The 15,457-nt window shown below is 35.0% G+C and overlaps 4 protein-coding genes across 5 annotated transcripts; 3 read left to right on the top strand and 1 right to left on the bottom strand.

The window, feature by feature from the left end:
* Window positions 1–430: 430 nt before the first annotated feature.
* NRT2:1 (nitrate transporter 2:1) lies at window positions 431–2,730 on the bottom strand. Its single transcript, NM_100684.3, has 3 exons — window positions 1,805–2,730; window positions 1,589–1,704; window positions 431–1,499 (listed from the first exon to the last, which is right to left on the bottom strand). The coding sequence occupies exons 1-3, from the start codon at window positions 2,612–2,614 to the stop codon at window positions 833–835; spliced, it is 1,593 nt and encodes a 530-aa protein (NP_172288.1). The 5' UTR covers window positions 2,615–2,730; the 3' UTR covers window positions 431–832.
* A 5,411-nt stretch (window positions 2,731–8,141) lies between these two features.
* ACA7 (alpha carbonic anhydrase 7) lies at window positions 8,142–9,762 on the top strand. The gene is made up of 7 exons (NM_100683.3): window positions 8,142–8,309; window positions 8,382–8,599; window positions 8,821–8,927; window positions 9,023–9,125; window positions 9,235–9,402; window positions 9,486–9,539; window positions 9,657–9,762. The coding sequence occupies exons 1-7, from the start codon at window positions 8,207–8,209 to the stop codon at window positions 9,729–9,731; spliced, it is 828 nt and encodes a 275-aa protein (NP_172287.1). The 5' UTR covers window positions 8,142–8,206; the 3' UTR covers window positions 9,732–9,762.
* A 370-nt stretch (window positions 9,763–10,132) lies between these two features.
* Window positions 10,133–12,603, top strand: OTP82 (Tetratricopeptide repeat (TPR)-like superfamily protein). 2 transcript variants are annotated; one of them, NM_001331756.1, is made up of 2 exons: window positions 10,133–10,358; window positions 10,439–12,603. In NM_001331756.1, the coding sequence occupies exon 2, from the start codon at window positions 10,466–10,468 to the stop codon at window positions 12,377–12,379; it is 1,914 nt and encodes a 637-aa protein (NP_001321602.1). In that variant the 5' UTR covers window positions 10,133–10,358; window positions 10,439–10,465; the 3' UTR covers window positions 12,380–12,603. The 2 variants fall into 2 exon arrangements, with proteins under 2 accessions (NP_001321602.1, NP_172286.1); NM_100682.3 differs by having other exon boundaries at window positions 10,133–12,603.
* Window positions 12,604–13,298: 695 nt separating this feature from the next.
* Window positions 13,299–15,106, top strand: ACA5 (alpha carbonic anhydrase 5). Its single transcript, NM_100681.2, has 7 exons — window positions 13,299–13,499; window positions 13,647–13,864; window positions 13,951–14,063; window positions 14,219–14,321; window positions 14,435–14,602; window positions 14,696–14,749; window positions 14,876–15,106. The coding sequence occupies exons 1-7, from the start codon at window positions 13,412–13,414 to the stop codon at window positions 14,963–14,965; spliced, it is 834 nt and encodes a 277-aa protein (NP_172285.2). The 5' UTR covers window positions 13,299–13,411; the 3' UTR covers window positions 14,966–15,106.
* Window positions 15,107–15,457: the final 351 nt, after the last annotated feature.

The following is a 15,457-nucleotide window of genomic DNA, read 5'->3' as shown; positions in this document are numbered from 1 at the left end:
TTGAGAGCAATAATTTCGAGATCATGTTTAGACTCATCAAAATGGTACCAAAATAAAAGTTCAGAATTTATAATCATTGAGGATCCTATTGATTACAAGGTCAATTTGATAGGTTTTACGGACGGTTAACTATTGTGATGACTATATTGTGTACAAGGAGTACCAGGATGATGAACTTTGGAAGTCAAAAGAATTGCCAACTAAGGGGTTTAGAGCAAACTATTGAAATTATCTCCAATTAATATCCTATTGAAACATCAACAACATGGAAACTCAGCACTGCCAAAGCTACCATTCTCAACATCTATATCCCACAATACTCACTTTTCCTACTTTCCAACTGACGAAATAAACGCCAAATGAAAACTACATACACTGGATTTCTACTTCTACGTGAGTTTGATATAGGGATCAGAGATAATAAGAAATCAGACAATTTAGTAGTTGGTCACCTCTCAAGGCTAAGTATAAAGTAAATGTCATGATCATTTCTTAACCCTACCTTCGCCCACCTTACCAACTTAAGGGATACAATGATAGTCTTTATTGTGCGGTGTAATTCTTTAATGAATTGAACAAAGGAGTTTCCAGTTCCAATATTATCAAATCATTAATGATATATGCAAAATAATCAAATCTCAAGACATAGAGATATATTTTGATATATAATAAAAAGATTTCAAGGCAAAAAGCAAAAGGTTTGTTTAGTAAATGAAAGATAGATAGTAATGTTATGCAAGCATTGATAACATTTGCATTTTTTTTTTTCACTGTGTGACATATTCTTATATGCGATCATCCTTCACCATTCCACCGTGGGTGGAATGTATGATCAAACATTGTTGGGTGTGTTCTCAGGCGGCGTAGCAGCAGAGCGGACGCGGCGTCCACCCTCTGACTTGGCGTTCTCGGCAAACCGGAGGCTTCCTTGATGCATGTTCTTCTGCTTCTCCTGCTCATTCCACTCAGAACCATAATAATGAGCCTCTGTACCTTTCACTGGATCTGTGGAAGGAGGCAAGAACATGCTTCCCCATTGAGGAAAGTGAACTAAGGTCACAGGTAACGTGCAAGCGACTATCATCACTCCCATCCACGTTAGCCCTTGTTCAGTTGTGAAGTGTGAGGTCGAGAAGAAGAGGAGTTGTGTGAGCCCTGATCCAAAGTTCCCTCCAGCCCCGGTTAAACCCGAGATGATGCCTAGAGCTCGCCGGGAGACAAAGGGCACAATTGCAAAGGTGGCTCCGCAAGCAGCTTGTGCCCCCATAGAGAAGAGCACCATAGCCACAACGGCAGTTACAAGGGTGTTGGCGCGGCCGAGCCACACACAGAAGAGGCCACCAGCCGTCTGTATGATCCACAACGTCCACAACCTCCCTCTCATCCCGAAGTACTTGGCTGCAAAGTCAGATGCGTAGCCTCCTGCTGGACGAGCAAAGAAATTGGCCATTCCGAAACATGCTGCTATGAGCCCTGCTGTGTGGAGCTTCAAGTGAAACCTGGACAAACCATGTATGATGTATACATTAGTTTTACTCTTATGTTATAATTTAATTCTTCTATTTTCCAATCGAGATCAAAAACAAACCTGTCAAAGAAGTACTCGGCGATAACATTATCAGTGCTCAACTCAACTCCCATGGAGTATCCGTAGAGAAGAACGAAGATCCAAGTCCTGTAGTTTGTAACGGCATACCACAGAATCTACAACATTTATACGATATCACGAGTTAATCTTTTGATCCATCTGTAACATAAGCAGCCTAAATTATTAAGGAATATATATTTATATAGATAAATATACCTTTCCGAATTTGTCTTTGGCAACTTCTCCCGCTTTCTCCAAGGTAGCTCGATTTCCATCTGGCAGATCTTGACCTAGATTGAGCACCAAGATTCCCATGATGATGTGCAACCAACCGGGTACAAAGAAGGCGATCCTCCAGGCCGTGAAGGCTGTGGAACCGCAGCGCCTAATGATTTCATACACAATGGGCATGAGCAACTGCGTTATGCCGCCACCCATGTTTCCCCATCCGGCTGCTGTCCCATTCACCAGACCAATGATCTGACTGTTGAACATAGTGCTCATCCAGTATTGACAAGACACAAACGTCGCCAGGCAAAAACCAATCATGAACCTCACCGTTATGAAGCCTGCTGCGTCACTCACGAAGCTCATGGAGAACACCGTTGGGGCAGACAACATCACAAGGAAGGCACAACCGTAACGGGGACCCAAAAGATCACACACGGCTCCCATCACGAGCCTAGAGAAGATACTCCCAGAGACAGAGGCAACTCCGGCGTTTCCAATGTCTTGTTTGGTGAGGTTGAGATTCTCCCGGATGATAGGGACAAGTGGTGCAGCTGCGAAAGTCGAGACAAAACATGTGGAGAAAGAGATCCACGAGAGATGGAACGTTCTCATGTGAGGTTTGGCGAAGGAGAAGAGCTTGAAAACCGTTGCCTTATGCTCTGTGTCCACCGGAAGGTCGAACTTGGCCGTCTTGTCGGTATGCACAATTGGTGATTGCACCGAGAAAGCAAAGCTTTGTTCTCTACCGGTGACTCCATGCATGGAGCTCCCCGGCTCACCAGTAGAATCACCCATTGTTATAAAATATTTCAAGTTTCTTTGCAAGTTTGAGATTTGATTCAAGTTTATTTGATCGATGTCTGAATATTAATCACACGATGGCTTATATAGGGTTCCTAGCCAGTGTTGACAATGAAAAAAGCATTCTTTGGAGATTCTCAACGGTTAACTATCGATTTAAATATTAATTTTCGAGGAATCCATTTTCGCCGCAAGCATCTTCCTAGTCTCTCGCTTATCACCAAAGGTTGCCGATATCCTTCCAAATGACCGCTCTACCCTTCCCTCATCTTGCGATTTAATGATTTATGGATGGATAGTCAACAATATGGTTGTGTTAGTAATAAAACTATCATTATTATTATCATAGAAACATGTATCCGTCAAATTGCGTGGAAACCAAACATAAGTCTGGTTACATACAGTGATACAGGATAGGCTAATTGTTTTTTTCCTCTTCTTTTCTTAAGGTTTAAAAGTTTGGTCCTCTTTCACCAAGTCATAACCTGGACACTTAATTTGAACTGCTGTAACAGCATGACTGCATGAGTTATCATTTAGGCTACGTAAGTAACGGCGACGATATTTTCTATATGAATGGTTACTAGTCTATGATCCTAATTAATTATGGAGGGTTATCTTTGTCATTGTAACTGTGAATAGTTTTTTTTGTTTTGTTTTGGTAATAAATAGTATTCACAAAAGGGGAAGATGATCCTTTAGTGAATAAACTAATTGATCTCCTTGGCGGTCGGATTTAGAGTGGCCTTAGCTGCACATTAGTTGTCTCTTCAAATTGCTTACGATTGCATATATAGGACTTTTAGTAGAACTATTTTATTGATTTCATATGTCATTTTCGGTGTGAAAAATTGAAATCGTTGATTAAGGAAAAACACATAGTTAAATATCAATATCGTGTGTGTACATGTCTTCATCTAAACCCTAGATACGTATGTCAATGTATATGTGATGGTGAAAATATCTATTTTAACATTAAAAAGAACAAAAAAATTACTAGTGTTAAACACACCAAAAAAAAACTTTAGAACAAAGAAAAACGGCAAACTAAATAAAACAGTATGATATACATATATTATTATAGAAACATATCTAGTTAACGATTAAGAGTTTTATTTTAGTCATTTAGATTTTCGTAGTAGCTAGCGGATCTGAATTTTTGAAAAGGTCTTGAAAATATCATAGAGTAGATTAGACGGTGCGGTGGATTGATATGTAGATATGCGTATAATTAGAATGTGGTTGCACGCAAATTTCCGTACTCTTGTAGCGATGGGTATTTGAAAAAGTCAAACGACTAAGTGCGTATCGATCAATCTCGCTGACGTGTCAAATTTCCAACAAGTTGGGATTTGATAAAAGACAAAAATTTCATGTCTAAATTGTGAAAAAGTCAACTATTTCGATGAGCTCATTATCTTTTCTCCATTAAATGTGTGTACATTCCTTAAATAATCTGACACATATGTGTACCGGACAAAAGAGAATCCTATAATTATAATGTGATTATCAACACGTCAGAGAAATTAATAATGATTATCCATGATATTACCTCATTAATTTAAATTAAAGTACAGAATTACACATTATGATTTATATATTTAACTACAATTCAAAGATTCTTTTTCATTTTTAAAATTACTGTAAGGAAAATAAATAAATTAGATTAGAAATATATAAATAGAAAGAAGTTTTCTAATTACAAAATGAAGTATGAACTTTAATGTCATCCAGTTTATTATAATACCAGCGTTTAGTAATAATGTTTTTCACTGACCGATAAAAGAAGTCGTAAGATGTTTATCCAGTTTATTTACTTTTTGAATGACATCAAGTTATTAAGCCAAATGACATGCATGGTTTTATTAGTTTGAACATAAAAACCAACAAATTAAGGATCTTCGGAACAGTGATGTAATGCTCAAAATTCATTTGCTTGTATTCGAAACCCAAAATTACCGACATGAGGAAGAAAAAAAAAAAAAAGGCAGCGAGCCACGTAATTATCTCCCAAAAACTAGAGGATAAGTGAGTTTTAGGGCTACGTTTATTCGTGAAGGAACCACTTTGTAAACTTATCTGAGAAACCTAGAAAAATCTGTAGACTCTAAAAAGAGAAAGGGATGACTTAGCGAAGAAACAATTGCCCCCACCGTTTGGAGAAAGTAAAAAGTGAACTCCAAAGAAAGAAGACGAAAAACAGACGTTTTATCTATTTAATGTACATAATGATTTTGGGTACAAAGAATTATGGTTGTGATCTAGTTGCACACACCTTCCACAATTTTATCTGTTTAGACGGCAAATTGGTATCAAATTTTGATTCTACAAAACCAGTTTCGTAGTTTTTGTTTTCACCGTAAACAAAAATATCACGCAAACCTTACTATAATTCAAATTCACTAATGATTGATTAAGATTCCACATCGGCCAAGTGTAGATTATTCGGAAACAGGCTATTCTTGGACTTATCCATCTAATAGCTACATACTCGAGGTTTTTTTTTTTTTTTTTTGGGGTATACACAGCTTGCCTATGTACGTATAATTTCAATTAGTTGAAGTCACAACTCAAATAAACTAATTCAGATATTTTCTTCTAATTAGCGCTTGGGCTGTCGGAGAGACTTTGATTTTATTTTTTGTGATAACGGCTCTGCATCGTGGTTTGCCGAATTATCAAATGCTGGCAACTCAATAATTTAGATATTTGATGACGACGGACCATTAGACTTTCTGCATAATTTTCACATTTCAGATATTGACATCCTCGTTGACTCTCAATTTCAATTTCAAACTACTAGTACTGTAAAACTATATATTTTAGATCCAATCGTCCAAGTGTTAACTTTATTTGACGTTACATTTATGATCAATGTCCTATATATAATAATGTATATGCAGACATTTACATATGGTGGGTATTTTATATATTAACAAAAACAGTTATTATACCAATATTCCAAAGCGTATTTTTGATGAAACATGCAAAATTAATATTATATAAACATATATCATTAAAAATATTTTTAACTCAAAATTAGAAATTAAAATTTAGTGTTAAATGGGATAGGAAGGGCTTCATTGTGTGGGCTACTAATTAATTAACTTAGGCCCATGAATAACCTCTACAAAAAGTAGGCTTTTCTTCAATTATGCCTTAGTAACGAAAACGTTTTCAATGTTGACAGTATTCACATGGCGGCCTTTGTAAGTTTTGTGTATCTCCTAAGGGGCAAAATACCCAATTGATCCATTTTTTGTCAGAGAGCGTTTCATATTTATTGACACCAACATAGTGGGCTTGGCCCATAAAAATTGGAGCCTGAAATTTAAATACAGAACATTAACTGAAACAAACAAAAAAGACAAAGCCCGTAATCGGTAACCAGGCCCAAAGGGATAGGCCCAAAATAGCAAGCCTACCACGTGGCTCACGAAGTTTGATAAGTATAATTCGATCAAATGATCTAGGATAAATATACTTATATTACAATGTGTAACTGAAAACGAAAAAAAAAAAAACATGAGATTCGATCAAATGAAAACACTATATAATTTCAACGCAGATCTAATTTTTTCTTATAAACTCGAATCCTATCTACAAAGACTATCATTATTTCTAGATTTTGTTTTCTTTGAAGACAAACTATATCTCCTGATCTATGTCCCGGTCGTGTTTGTCAACACCAAAAATTATAACTCTCATTTATGATGCTAGCTAGAACCGAACACTCTTTCTAGTCGTCAATCGTCATGATGCAATTAGGAGACTCTTCTTGAAGACGACATGAAAACATGTCAAAGTCATAAAAGTCTGGTTTCACTCCCATATTGCCTGAGTTTTCACCAATTATATATTTACACTTACGAACGACAAATAGGAGTTTTGTAACGATGCATGTAGTACGCTTGCTTAAATGGATTAAAATTTTAAAGATGAATGATTTCTTATAAGTTGATTTGCAGTATCGTTTAAATTAAGATAAAGCATATAAACGACGGCTGATTATTAGCATAGTATCTTCTCGAAGATAAAAATCGGCTTTCGGACACAGATGTCACCTATAAACAAGTAGTGGGCGAGAGACGTGGAGCTCACATAAGAGATGGTCACGGATTTGGTACCGGATGAAACTACATTTTCTTCCCCATATGAGTTAAAAAGTAAGAAGTTTAAGACATATGCATGGTAGGACCATTTCAAAAAAGGAAGGCACAAACTCGCTTAGGTATTATTCACATTAATCAAGAAAATATGATCGATATAGTGTAAAATAATTAGTTTCTAGATGATACGACCATTAGAATTATCAAAAGGAACATTTCAACATTTACGAACTTATAATATATGGTAAGGTGAAACGGCTCTTTGACCTTGAGGAATCCTTAGGGTGGAATTTCTATTATTTACTATATGATTTTTAAAACATACTGAAATTTTAACCAACCACCCTAAATAGATTTCTTTCTTGGACTAATTTCAGAAAGTGAGTCCTCCTGACTCCTGATGTGAATTGGTCGTACGCAGGAAAGCAACGCATATGTTGTTTTCATATTATTTTTCTTTTGGGAAACATATTTTCTTCATCACCTTTTCGTTGTGGTTGTTCTACTTTCTATAAATTTGGACGATCCTTACCGTGTTAATTAACTTGAATATAGAGCAGATTATATATATTCATAAAGTATAATGAACATATAACTGATGAAAACAACAGGAAATTATCTAAATATCATCGATCATTTTTAGACACAACCACTTATAAAAGTTTTAGAACTAAAACTCTTAAATTAATGTATGGTAAACATTTATTTATAACTGCTAATACCTCTAAGAGATAATTGGAACAAATTGTCAAAAAACCTGAAGTAAACAAATATTGATTAAATCTTTAAAATTAAAGAAAGAAAACATTTTTTTTAGATTTCAAGTTATTGACTTAGTAGGCCAATTTTTTTTTTTTTTTGGTTTCCTTCTATCTTTTAGAATATTATTTTTGCAAACCAAAAACTCCATTAAAATTTTGAAAAAGGTATTATGTGTCAATTACTATAGTTTTTAATTATTAAATTTTGCAGCTATTAAAAATATCTTATGTCAAACTTTTTATTATTATCATCTTTGAAATTTGACACATCATAATATGAAGAAATGAAAACATAATGATTAAAATGAGAAAATATGTCTTCATTATTTTCAAAAGTAAAGTTCTGTGTGCCATATCTTGAAAATCGGAATGAACCAAGATAAATCCCACTGTGATTTATTTTCTTTTCTTATTCAAATTGAAAGTGATAAGAGATTTGGTGATGAATTAGGCTTTGATTCACACCCTGCCTTCTATTCCCAGATTATATTAAAAAAAACATATTTACAAGGAAGTCAAAGATGTCGTCCGGAAGGAATTAAGAAAGCATGGGAAGTCTTGTGGACTAGTAATCCGTACAAAATCATCTGTCTCAATAAGTATTTATAGCTGCATGTGTGTTCCCAACCAAGCTCATTATAACTTATCGATCAAAATTTTAAAGACTAAAACTATCAACGTAACGCTTTTATATCTCCCTCTTCAGTAAAACAAAGATGGTGAACTACTCATCAATCAGTTGCATCTTCTTTGTGGCTCTGTTTAGTATTTTCACAATTGTTTCGATTTCGAGTGCTGCTTCAAGTCACGGAGAAGTTGGTACGTAAGACTTAAATTTCTCTCTATTTTATTTACTTATGAAAATCTTTAATTTGCTTAATGGTGATGTAGAGGACGAACGCGAGTTTAACTACAAGAAGAACGATGAGAAGGGGCCAGAGAGATGGGGAGAACTTAAACCGGAATGGGAAATGTGTGGAAAAGGAGAGATGCAATCTCCCATAGATCTTATGAACGAGAGAGTTAACATTGTTTCTCATCTTGGAAGGCTTAATAGAGACTATAATCCTTCAAATGCAACTCTTAAGAACAGAGGCCATGACATCATGGTATAATAATATATATAAACATGCATGGACTCATCTTCTGTTTAAGCTAGCACACACTTTTTTCGTTTGATTTTGTTGTGTTTATATATAAAACTAGGTAACTTTTTATTCTTACACAGAAGCCATTATTATAGAGCCACCTATGTGCTTCTAGTTTCTACTAATTAAAAACCGTAACCCTTAATAAACCAATAATCATGTGTTGATTAATCCTGTTGCAGTTAAAATTTGAAGATGGAGCAGGAACTATTAAGATCAATGGTTTTGAATATGAACTTCAACAGCTTCACTGGCACTCTCCGTCTGAACATACTATTAATGGAAGAAGGTAACTATTTCATTAAGATAATAATTACTAACTACATCAAAACTATCTTGATCGGTTCACAAAACTAAAAGTATTAGAACTTGCAAACAAACCAGGTTTGCACTTGAGCTGCATATGGTTCACGAAGGCAGGAATAGAAGAATGGCTGTTGTGACTGTGTTGTACAAGATCGGAAGAGCAGATACTTTTATCAGATCGGTACACATATAAAAAACTTAATATCTATTATTAACTGCATCGATATGTAATATTGGAACCAACAGTAATTGTTGATTTATTTGTTTTTGAAAATTTGGGTTGGTTTTAGTTGGAGAAAGAATTAGAGGGCATTGCTGAAATGGAGGAGGCTGAGAAAAATGTAGGAATGATTGATCCCACCAAAATTAAGATCGGAAGCAGAAAATATTACAGATACACTGGTTCACTTACCACTCCTCCTTGCACTCAAAACGTTACTTGGAGCGTCGTTAGAAAGGTATTTATTTATCTATTTTCACTTCATTTTGGTCTTAATTACCTAATTAATAGCAATGTTTAATTCCTTTAATAAAATTTCAGGTTAGGACCGTGACAAGAAAACAAGTGAAGCTCCTCCGCGTGGCAGTGCACGATGTAAGTGAGATTCCTTATGGTCAATGGAATATTCATCCCATGATGATGCTTTTTTCCATCCAATTTATTCATTCTTTTTTCATTATTTTAACTAGTGTTTTGAATGATATTTATTAGGATGCTAATTCGAATGCGAGGCCGGTTCAACCAACCAACAAGCGCATAGTGCACTTATACAGACCAATAGTTTAATATATGAAGATACTGAAAGCTTTTACTAATCTTAATTATTCACATAAACATCATGATTATACCCTAAAATAAAGGTTTCTCTAGTTACTCTACGTTAGACTGTTTTGTTGATTTTATTTATTTATCGTCCACGAAAATAATGGTAAACACAACAAGGATATTATTAAAAACTTATTAATTATTTTGGTCTCGTTTAGTATTTCTGCCGTTTACGTTTAAATTTTGCAAAACAACATAATCAAACATCGATCCTACCAAAAAAATATATAATCAAACATCGTAAGTGAAAAGTTAATCACAGGCCCATATAGTTGCAAACAAAAAAATCACAGGCCCAAACAAAGTCCGTGTGCTATTTGGGACTTTAAATGTGGCGGTAGTGAAAATTTCCGTTGGAAGCAACGATAAGTAAGAAGAAGAAGATGATGCTCTCGTGTTCTCCTCTCACCGTTCCTTCTTCTTCTTACCCATTCCATTTCCTTCCTTCGTCTTCTGATCCCCCTTACGATTCTATACGAAATCACCCTTCTCTTTCTCTTCTCCACAATTGCAAAACTCTTCAATCTCTCCGCATTATCCACGCTCAGATGATCAAAATCGGTCTCCACAACACCAATTACGCTCTCAGTAAGCTTATTGAGTTCTGCATTCTCTCTCCACACTTTGAAGGCCTTCCTTATGCGATATCTGTTTTCAAAACTATTCAGGAGCCAAACCTGTTGATTTGGAACACGATGTTTCGTGGGCACGCGTTGAGTTCGGACCCTGTTTCTGCTCTGAAGCTGTATGTTTGTATGATTTCACTTGGGCTTCTTCCTAATTCCTACACGTTTCCGTTTGTATTGAAATCTTGTGCAAAGTCGAAAGCTTTTAAGGAAGGGCAACAGATCCATGGGCATGTTTTGAAACTTGGATGTGATCTAGATTTGTATGTACATACTTCTCTGATCTCTATGTATGTCCAAAACGGGAGATTGGAAGATGCACATAAGGTGTTCGATAAAAGTCCTCACCGAGATGTGGTTTCATACACAGCTTTGATCAAGGGTTATGCATCGAGAGGCTATATCGAAAATGCACAGAAGTTGTTCGATGAAATTCCCGTTAAAGACGTAGTATCATGGAATGCAATGATTTCAGGATATGCTGAAACCGGTAACTATAAGGAAGCGTTAGAATTGTTTAAAGATATGATGAAGACGAATGTTAGGCCAGACGAGAGTACAATGGTCACTGTAGTTTCTGCTTGTGCTCAGTCTGGTAGTATTGAATTGGGTCGTCAGGTACATTTATGGATTGATGATCATGGGTTTGGTTCAAATCTCAAGATTGTTAATGCTCTCATTGATTTATACTCGAAATGTGGTGAATTGGAGACAGCGTGTGGTTTGTTCGAAAGATTGCCGTACAAGGATGTAATTTCTTGGAATACCTTGATCGGTGGTTACACACATATGAATCTTTACAAAGAAGCATTGTTGTTGTTTCAAGAAATGCTTAGATCAGGTGAAACTCCAAACGATGTGACAATGCTAAGTATTCTTCCTGCTTGTGCACACCTTGGAGCCATAGATATTGGAAGATGGATTCATGTGTATATCGACAAGAGATTAAAGGGTGTTACGAATGCTTCTTCTCTCCGTACAAGCCTGATTGACATGTATGCTAAATGTGGAGACATAGAGGCAGCACACCAAGTGTTCAACAGTATACTCCATAAAAGCTTGTCGTCTTGGAACGCAATGATATTTGGGTTTGCAATGCACGGGAGAGCTGATGCATCATTTGATCTTTTCTCAAGAATGAGAAAGATTGGGATTCAACCAGATGATATCACGTTTGTTGGTTTGTTGTCTGCTTGTAGCCATTCAGGTATGCTAGATCTTGGACGCCATATTTTCAGAACAATGACACAGGACTACAAAATGACCCCAAAATTAGAGCACTACGGTTGCATGATTGATCTTTTGGGTCATTCGGGTCTATTCAAAGAAGCGGAAGAAATGATAAACATGATGGAAATGGAGCCCGATGGAGTGATTTGGTGCTCCCTTCTCAAAGCTTGCAAGATGCATGGGAATGTCGAGTTGGGCGAATCATTTGCAGAAAACCTCATTAAGATTGAGCCAGAAAACCCAGGTTCTTATGTACTTCTGTCTAACATTTATGCCTCAGCAGGAAGATGGAACGAAGTAGCAAAAACACGAGCTCTCCTCAATGATAAAGGTATGAAGAAAGTTCCTGGTTGCAGCTCTATCGAAATAGATTCTGTGGTCCATGAGTTCATCATCGGGGATAAATTCCATCCACGGAACAGAGAAATCTACGGAATGTTAGAAGAAATGGAGGTGTTACTAGAGAAAGCCGGGTTTGTTCCAGATACTTCTGAAGTCTTGCAGGAGATGGAAGAAGAATGGAAGGAAGGAGCATTGCGGCATCACAGCGAGAAGCTAGCTATTGCATTTGGGCTGATCAGTACAAAGCCTGGGACTAAACTTACAATCGTGAAGAATCTAAGGGTATGCAGAAATTGTCATGAGGCTACAAAGCTTATATCAAAGATTTACAAAAGGGAGATTATTGCTAGAGACAGAACTCGGTTTCATCATTTTAGAGATGGTGTTTGTTCCTGCAATGACTACTGGTAGCCATCATTTCAGAGGATCTTGTTACCAATGATGTTGGTCAAGAACTGTAATATGACTTTCTTTGTGTGGTAGCTGTAAATTACAAGAAGATTAGTCAAGCAAGTAAATTGCATATAAGGTGTAACTGATTCATTGATGTAAGGGTATACATGTAAAGAAAGACTTTTCACTTTTCAAATAACAAATGCTGACGTATAATTTTTCTATACATGTATAGTTCATGCAAAGAATTGAGTAATCATCTAATTTTTACATTTAAAATTATGAAACTTTAGCTTCCAAGAAGCATAGTTAATCAAAATCAATTAAAGTTTTTACATTTATCACAGATTCAAAATAATTTTTACAAAGTATGTATAATAGTTAACTATAATGATTAAATGTGTTCTTATCGAATGTGAAGCGTTCATTTTATATAAATAAAATTTTATAAAAAATTATAATACAAATAATTAATCATAATTGTTTTGGAAATTTTGAAGTGGAATTATTCTGGAATCAAGTGTTATTGCCTTATTGGATTAGTAATTTTAAAATGTACGATCAAATCCATTGTTATTTCTGGAAATTTCTTAGTTAAAAATATAAGATCCAAATCCCATAGTTTTAGATGAGATTTGAGAGAATTTTAATAACAAATTTCCTAATTCAACAAAATTCACCAAAAAAATATCAAAACTCATAAAAACTCAAATCACTCTAAATTAATGATCCAATACACTCCTCCATTTAACTGGTGAGTCCCACAAAGATTTCCTTTTCTTTTATATAATTAAATATATTGATACAATTTACCTAAAAACAAAGAAACATAAAGAAAATTAGAGAAAATTAAGGTGAAAACTATAGCTAAGGCACGTAAAATTTGTTAACTTGAATAAGAGCTATAAAAGAGGATAAAACAAGAGAATTGATTTATGATCAACATCTCCTTGAAGTTGTTTCATAAGAATAAGAGCTATAAAAGAGGATAAAACCAAAATTTGAATTTTTTTCTTCTATCTCTCTCCCCAAGATATATAGCACAAGAAAATGAAGATACCATCAATTGGCTATGTCTTTTTCCTTATCTTCATCTCTATTACAATTGTTTCGAGTTCACCAGATCATGGAGAAGTTGGTAAGCTCCGTTAATTCCATAAGCCTCTTTTTTTTTTTTTTAACAACTTCTTTCAATTGATATGATTCCATAAGCCTCTTTATAAGTTATAATTAGACTTAATGAAACACATTTTTTTTAACTCGTGTATAACCAAAAAAAATATAGAGGACGAAACGCAGTTTAACTACGAGAAGAAAGGAGAGAAGGGGCCAGAGAACTGGGGAAGACTAAAGCCAGAGTGGGCAATGTGTGGAAAAGGCAACATGCAGTCTCCGATTGATCTTACGGACAAAAGAGTCTTGATTGATCATAATCTTGGATACCTTCGTAGCCAGTATTTACCTTCAAATGCCACCATTAAGAACAGAGGCCATGATATCATGGTAAACCAAACTATAAGCTTTTCCAATATATTATTTCATTTTTGGATCATATATAATATGTAATTTTTGTTTTGTTCTTGTGGCAGATGAAATTTGAAGGAGGAAATGCAGGTTTAGGTATCACTATTAATGGTACTGAATATAAACTTCAACAGATTCATTGGCACTCTCCTTCCGAACACACACTCAATGGCAAAAGGTATATATCTCTACTCGTATACATTTGAGATATGATTAGAGGGAAACATATCTTAATCAAAACAAGGCTTACGTTTTCAAGATATGGGGTTTTTTTTTTTTTGAGATAATGATTAGGATGCATGCAAAGATTTGAATAATGCACATGTAATATAGGTTTGTTCTTGAGGAACACATGGTTCATCAGAGCAAAGATGGACGCAACGCTGTTGTCGCTTTCTTTTACAAATTGGGAAAACCTGACTATTTTCTCCTCACGGTATTGCAACCTCAACCTTCCTACGTACCTAATCGTTTTAACCAAATAATTACTAACTTATACTTTTGGAAGTAAAAAAAAAAACACTAATTCAATATTTGATAATTGACTAGTTGGAAAGATACTTGAAGAGGATAACTGATACACACGAATCCCAGGAATTTGTCGAGATGGTTCATCCTAGAACATTCGGTTTTGAATCAAAACACTATTATAGATTTATCGGATCACTTACAACTCCACCGTGTTCTGAAAATGTGATTTGGACGATTTCCAAAGAGGTAATTATTACTATCGAGATTCCAGAGTGGTTATTATAAATGATTAATATAAAGCTCATTGTTTCGGATTGATATATTTTCAAAATGTTGCAGATGAGGACTGTGACATTAAAACAATTGATCATGCTTCGAGTGACTGTACACGATGTGAGTGTCTCTAATAATTTCTAATTTCTAATGTTAACTAAGTGTACTAACTTGGCTAATGTGACCAATATGTATTTAATTTCTAAGAAAATTGTAAGTTTGAAACATAATTCTTTTTCCATGCAGCAATCTAACTCAAATGCTAGACCGCTTCAGCGTAAAAATGAGCGTCCGGTGGCACTTTACATACCAACATGGCATAGTAAACTATATTAAATATTTAAGTTTGGTTTATATTCTTTCTAGTAATCTTTGAAATATTGTAAGAGATAATGCTTCTAATAAATAACATTGGATTTATTGGAATTAATGTATTGAAAAAACTATGCAAATACTACAGTGTATTTTGGAACGACCAAAATGATATATGTAAACTTTCGTTCTAGTCTTCTACATAGTGTAATAGGATAGCGGACAAGGTTGATCGACTCTAAACATTATGGGTACGTAATTCCGCAGTGGTTACAGTCTACTGTCGAGGCCAAACTGGTAATTAAACGTTTGAAGTTTAGAGAAATATTTTGATGATGAGTACCACAATCAAAGATGATAGGTGTTAATCACTGTAAAAATGTTGATTGAATACTACGAATGCAGAACATATACATATTTTTAATCTCTTTGGAATTTTTGTTTTTGTTTTTATCATTTTTGAATACACGAAGAGCTCAGTTATATTTCATATTGTATATGAATTTGTTCTATTTA

Source organism: Arabidopsis thaliana (genome assembly GCF_000001735.4).
Source record: "Arabidopsis thaliana chromosome 1 sequence".
Taxonomy (NCBI): Eukaryota; Viridiplantae; Streptophyta; class Magnoliopsida; order Brassicales; family Brassicaceae; genus Arabidopsis; species Arabidopsis thaliana.
This window is presented reverse-complemented; position numbering and strand designations above follow the sequence as displayed.

Bases quoted from the DNA above. Each gene is read 5' to 3' on its own strand.
- ACA7 (NM_100683.3), top strand. From the start codon at position 8,207: ATGGTGAACTACTCATCAATCAGTTGCATCTTCTTTGTGGCTCTGTTT. The intron at 8,600-8,820 runs GTATAATAATAT...ATCCTGTTGCAG, and splicing joins ACAGAGGCCATGACATCATG to TTAAAATTTGAAGATGGAGC. The intron at 8,928-9,022 runs GTAACTATTTCA...CAAACAAACCAG, and splicing joins CATACTATTAATGGAAGAAG to GTTTGCACTTGAGCTGCATA.
- ACA5 (NM_100681.2), top strand. From the start codon at position 13,412: ATGAAGATACCATCAATTGGCTATGTCTTTTTCCTTATCTTCATCTCT. The intron at 14,064-14,218 runs GTATATATCTCT...CATGTAATATAG, and splicing joins CACACACTCAATGGCAAAAG to GTTTGTTCTTGAGGAACACA. The intron at 14,322-14,434 runs GTATTGCAACCT...ATAATTGACTAG, and splicing joins CTGACTATTTTCTCCTCACG to TTGGAAAGATACTTGAAGAG.
- OTP82 (NM_100682.3), top strand. From the start codon at position 10,154: ATGATGCTCTCGTGTTCTCCTCTCACCGTTCCTTCTTCTTCTTACCCA.
- NRT2:1 (NM_100684.3), bottom strand. From the start codon at position 2,614: ATGGGTGATTCTACTGGTGAGCCGGGGAGCTCCATGCATGGAGTCACC. The intron at 1,705-1,804 runs GTATATTTATCT...TAAATGTTGTAG, and splicing joins CCAAAGACAAATTCGGAAAG to ATTCTGTGGTATGCCGTTAC. The intron at 1,500-1,588 runs GTTTGTTTTTGA...TGGTTTGTCCAG, and splicing joins GCCGAGTACTTCTTTGACAG to GTTTCACTTGAAGCTCCACA.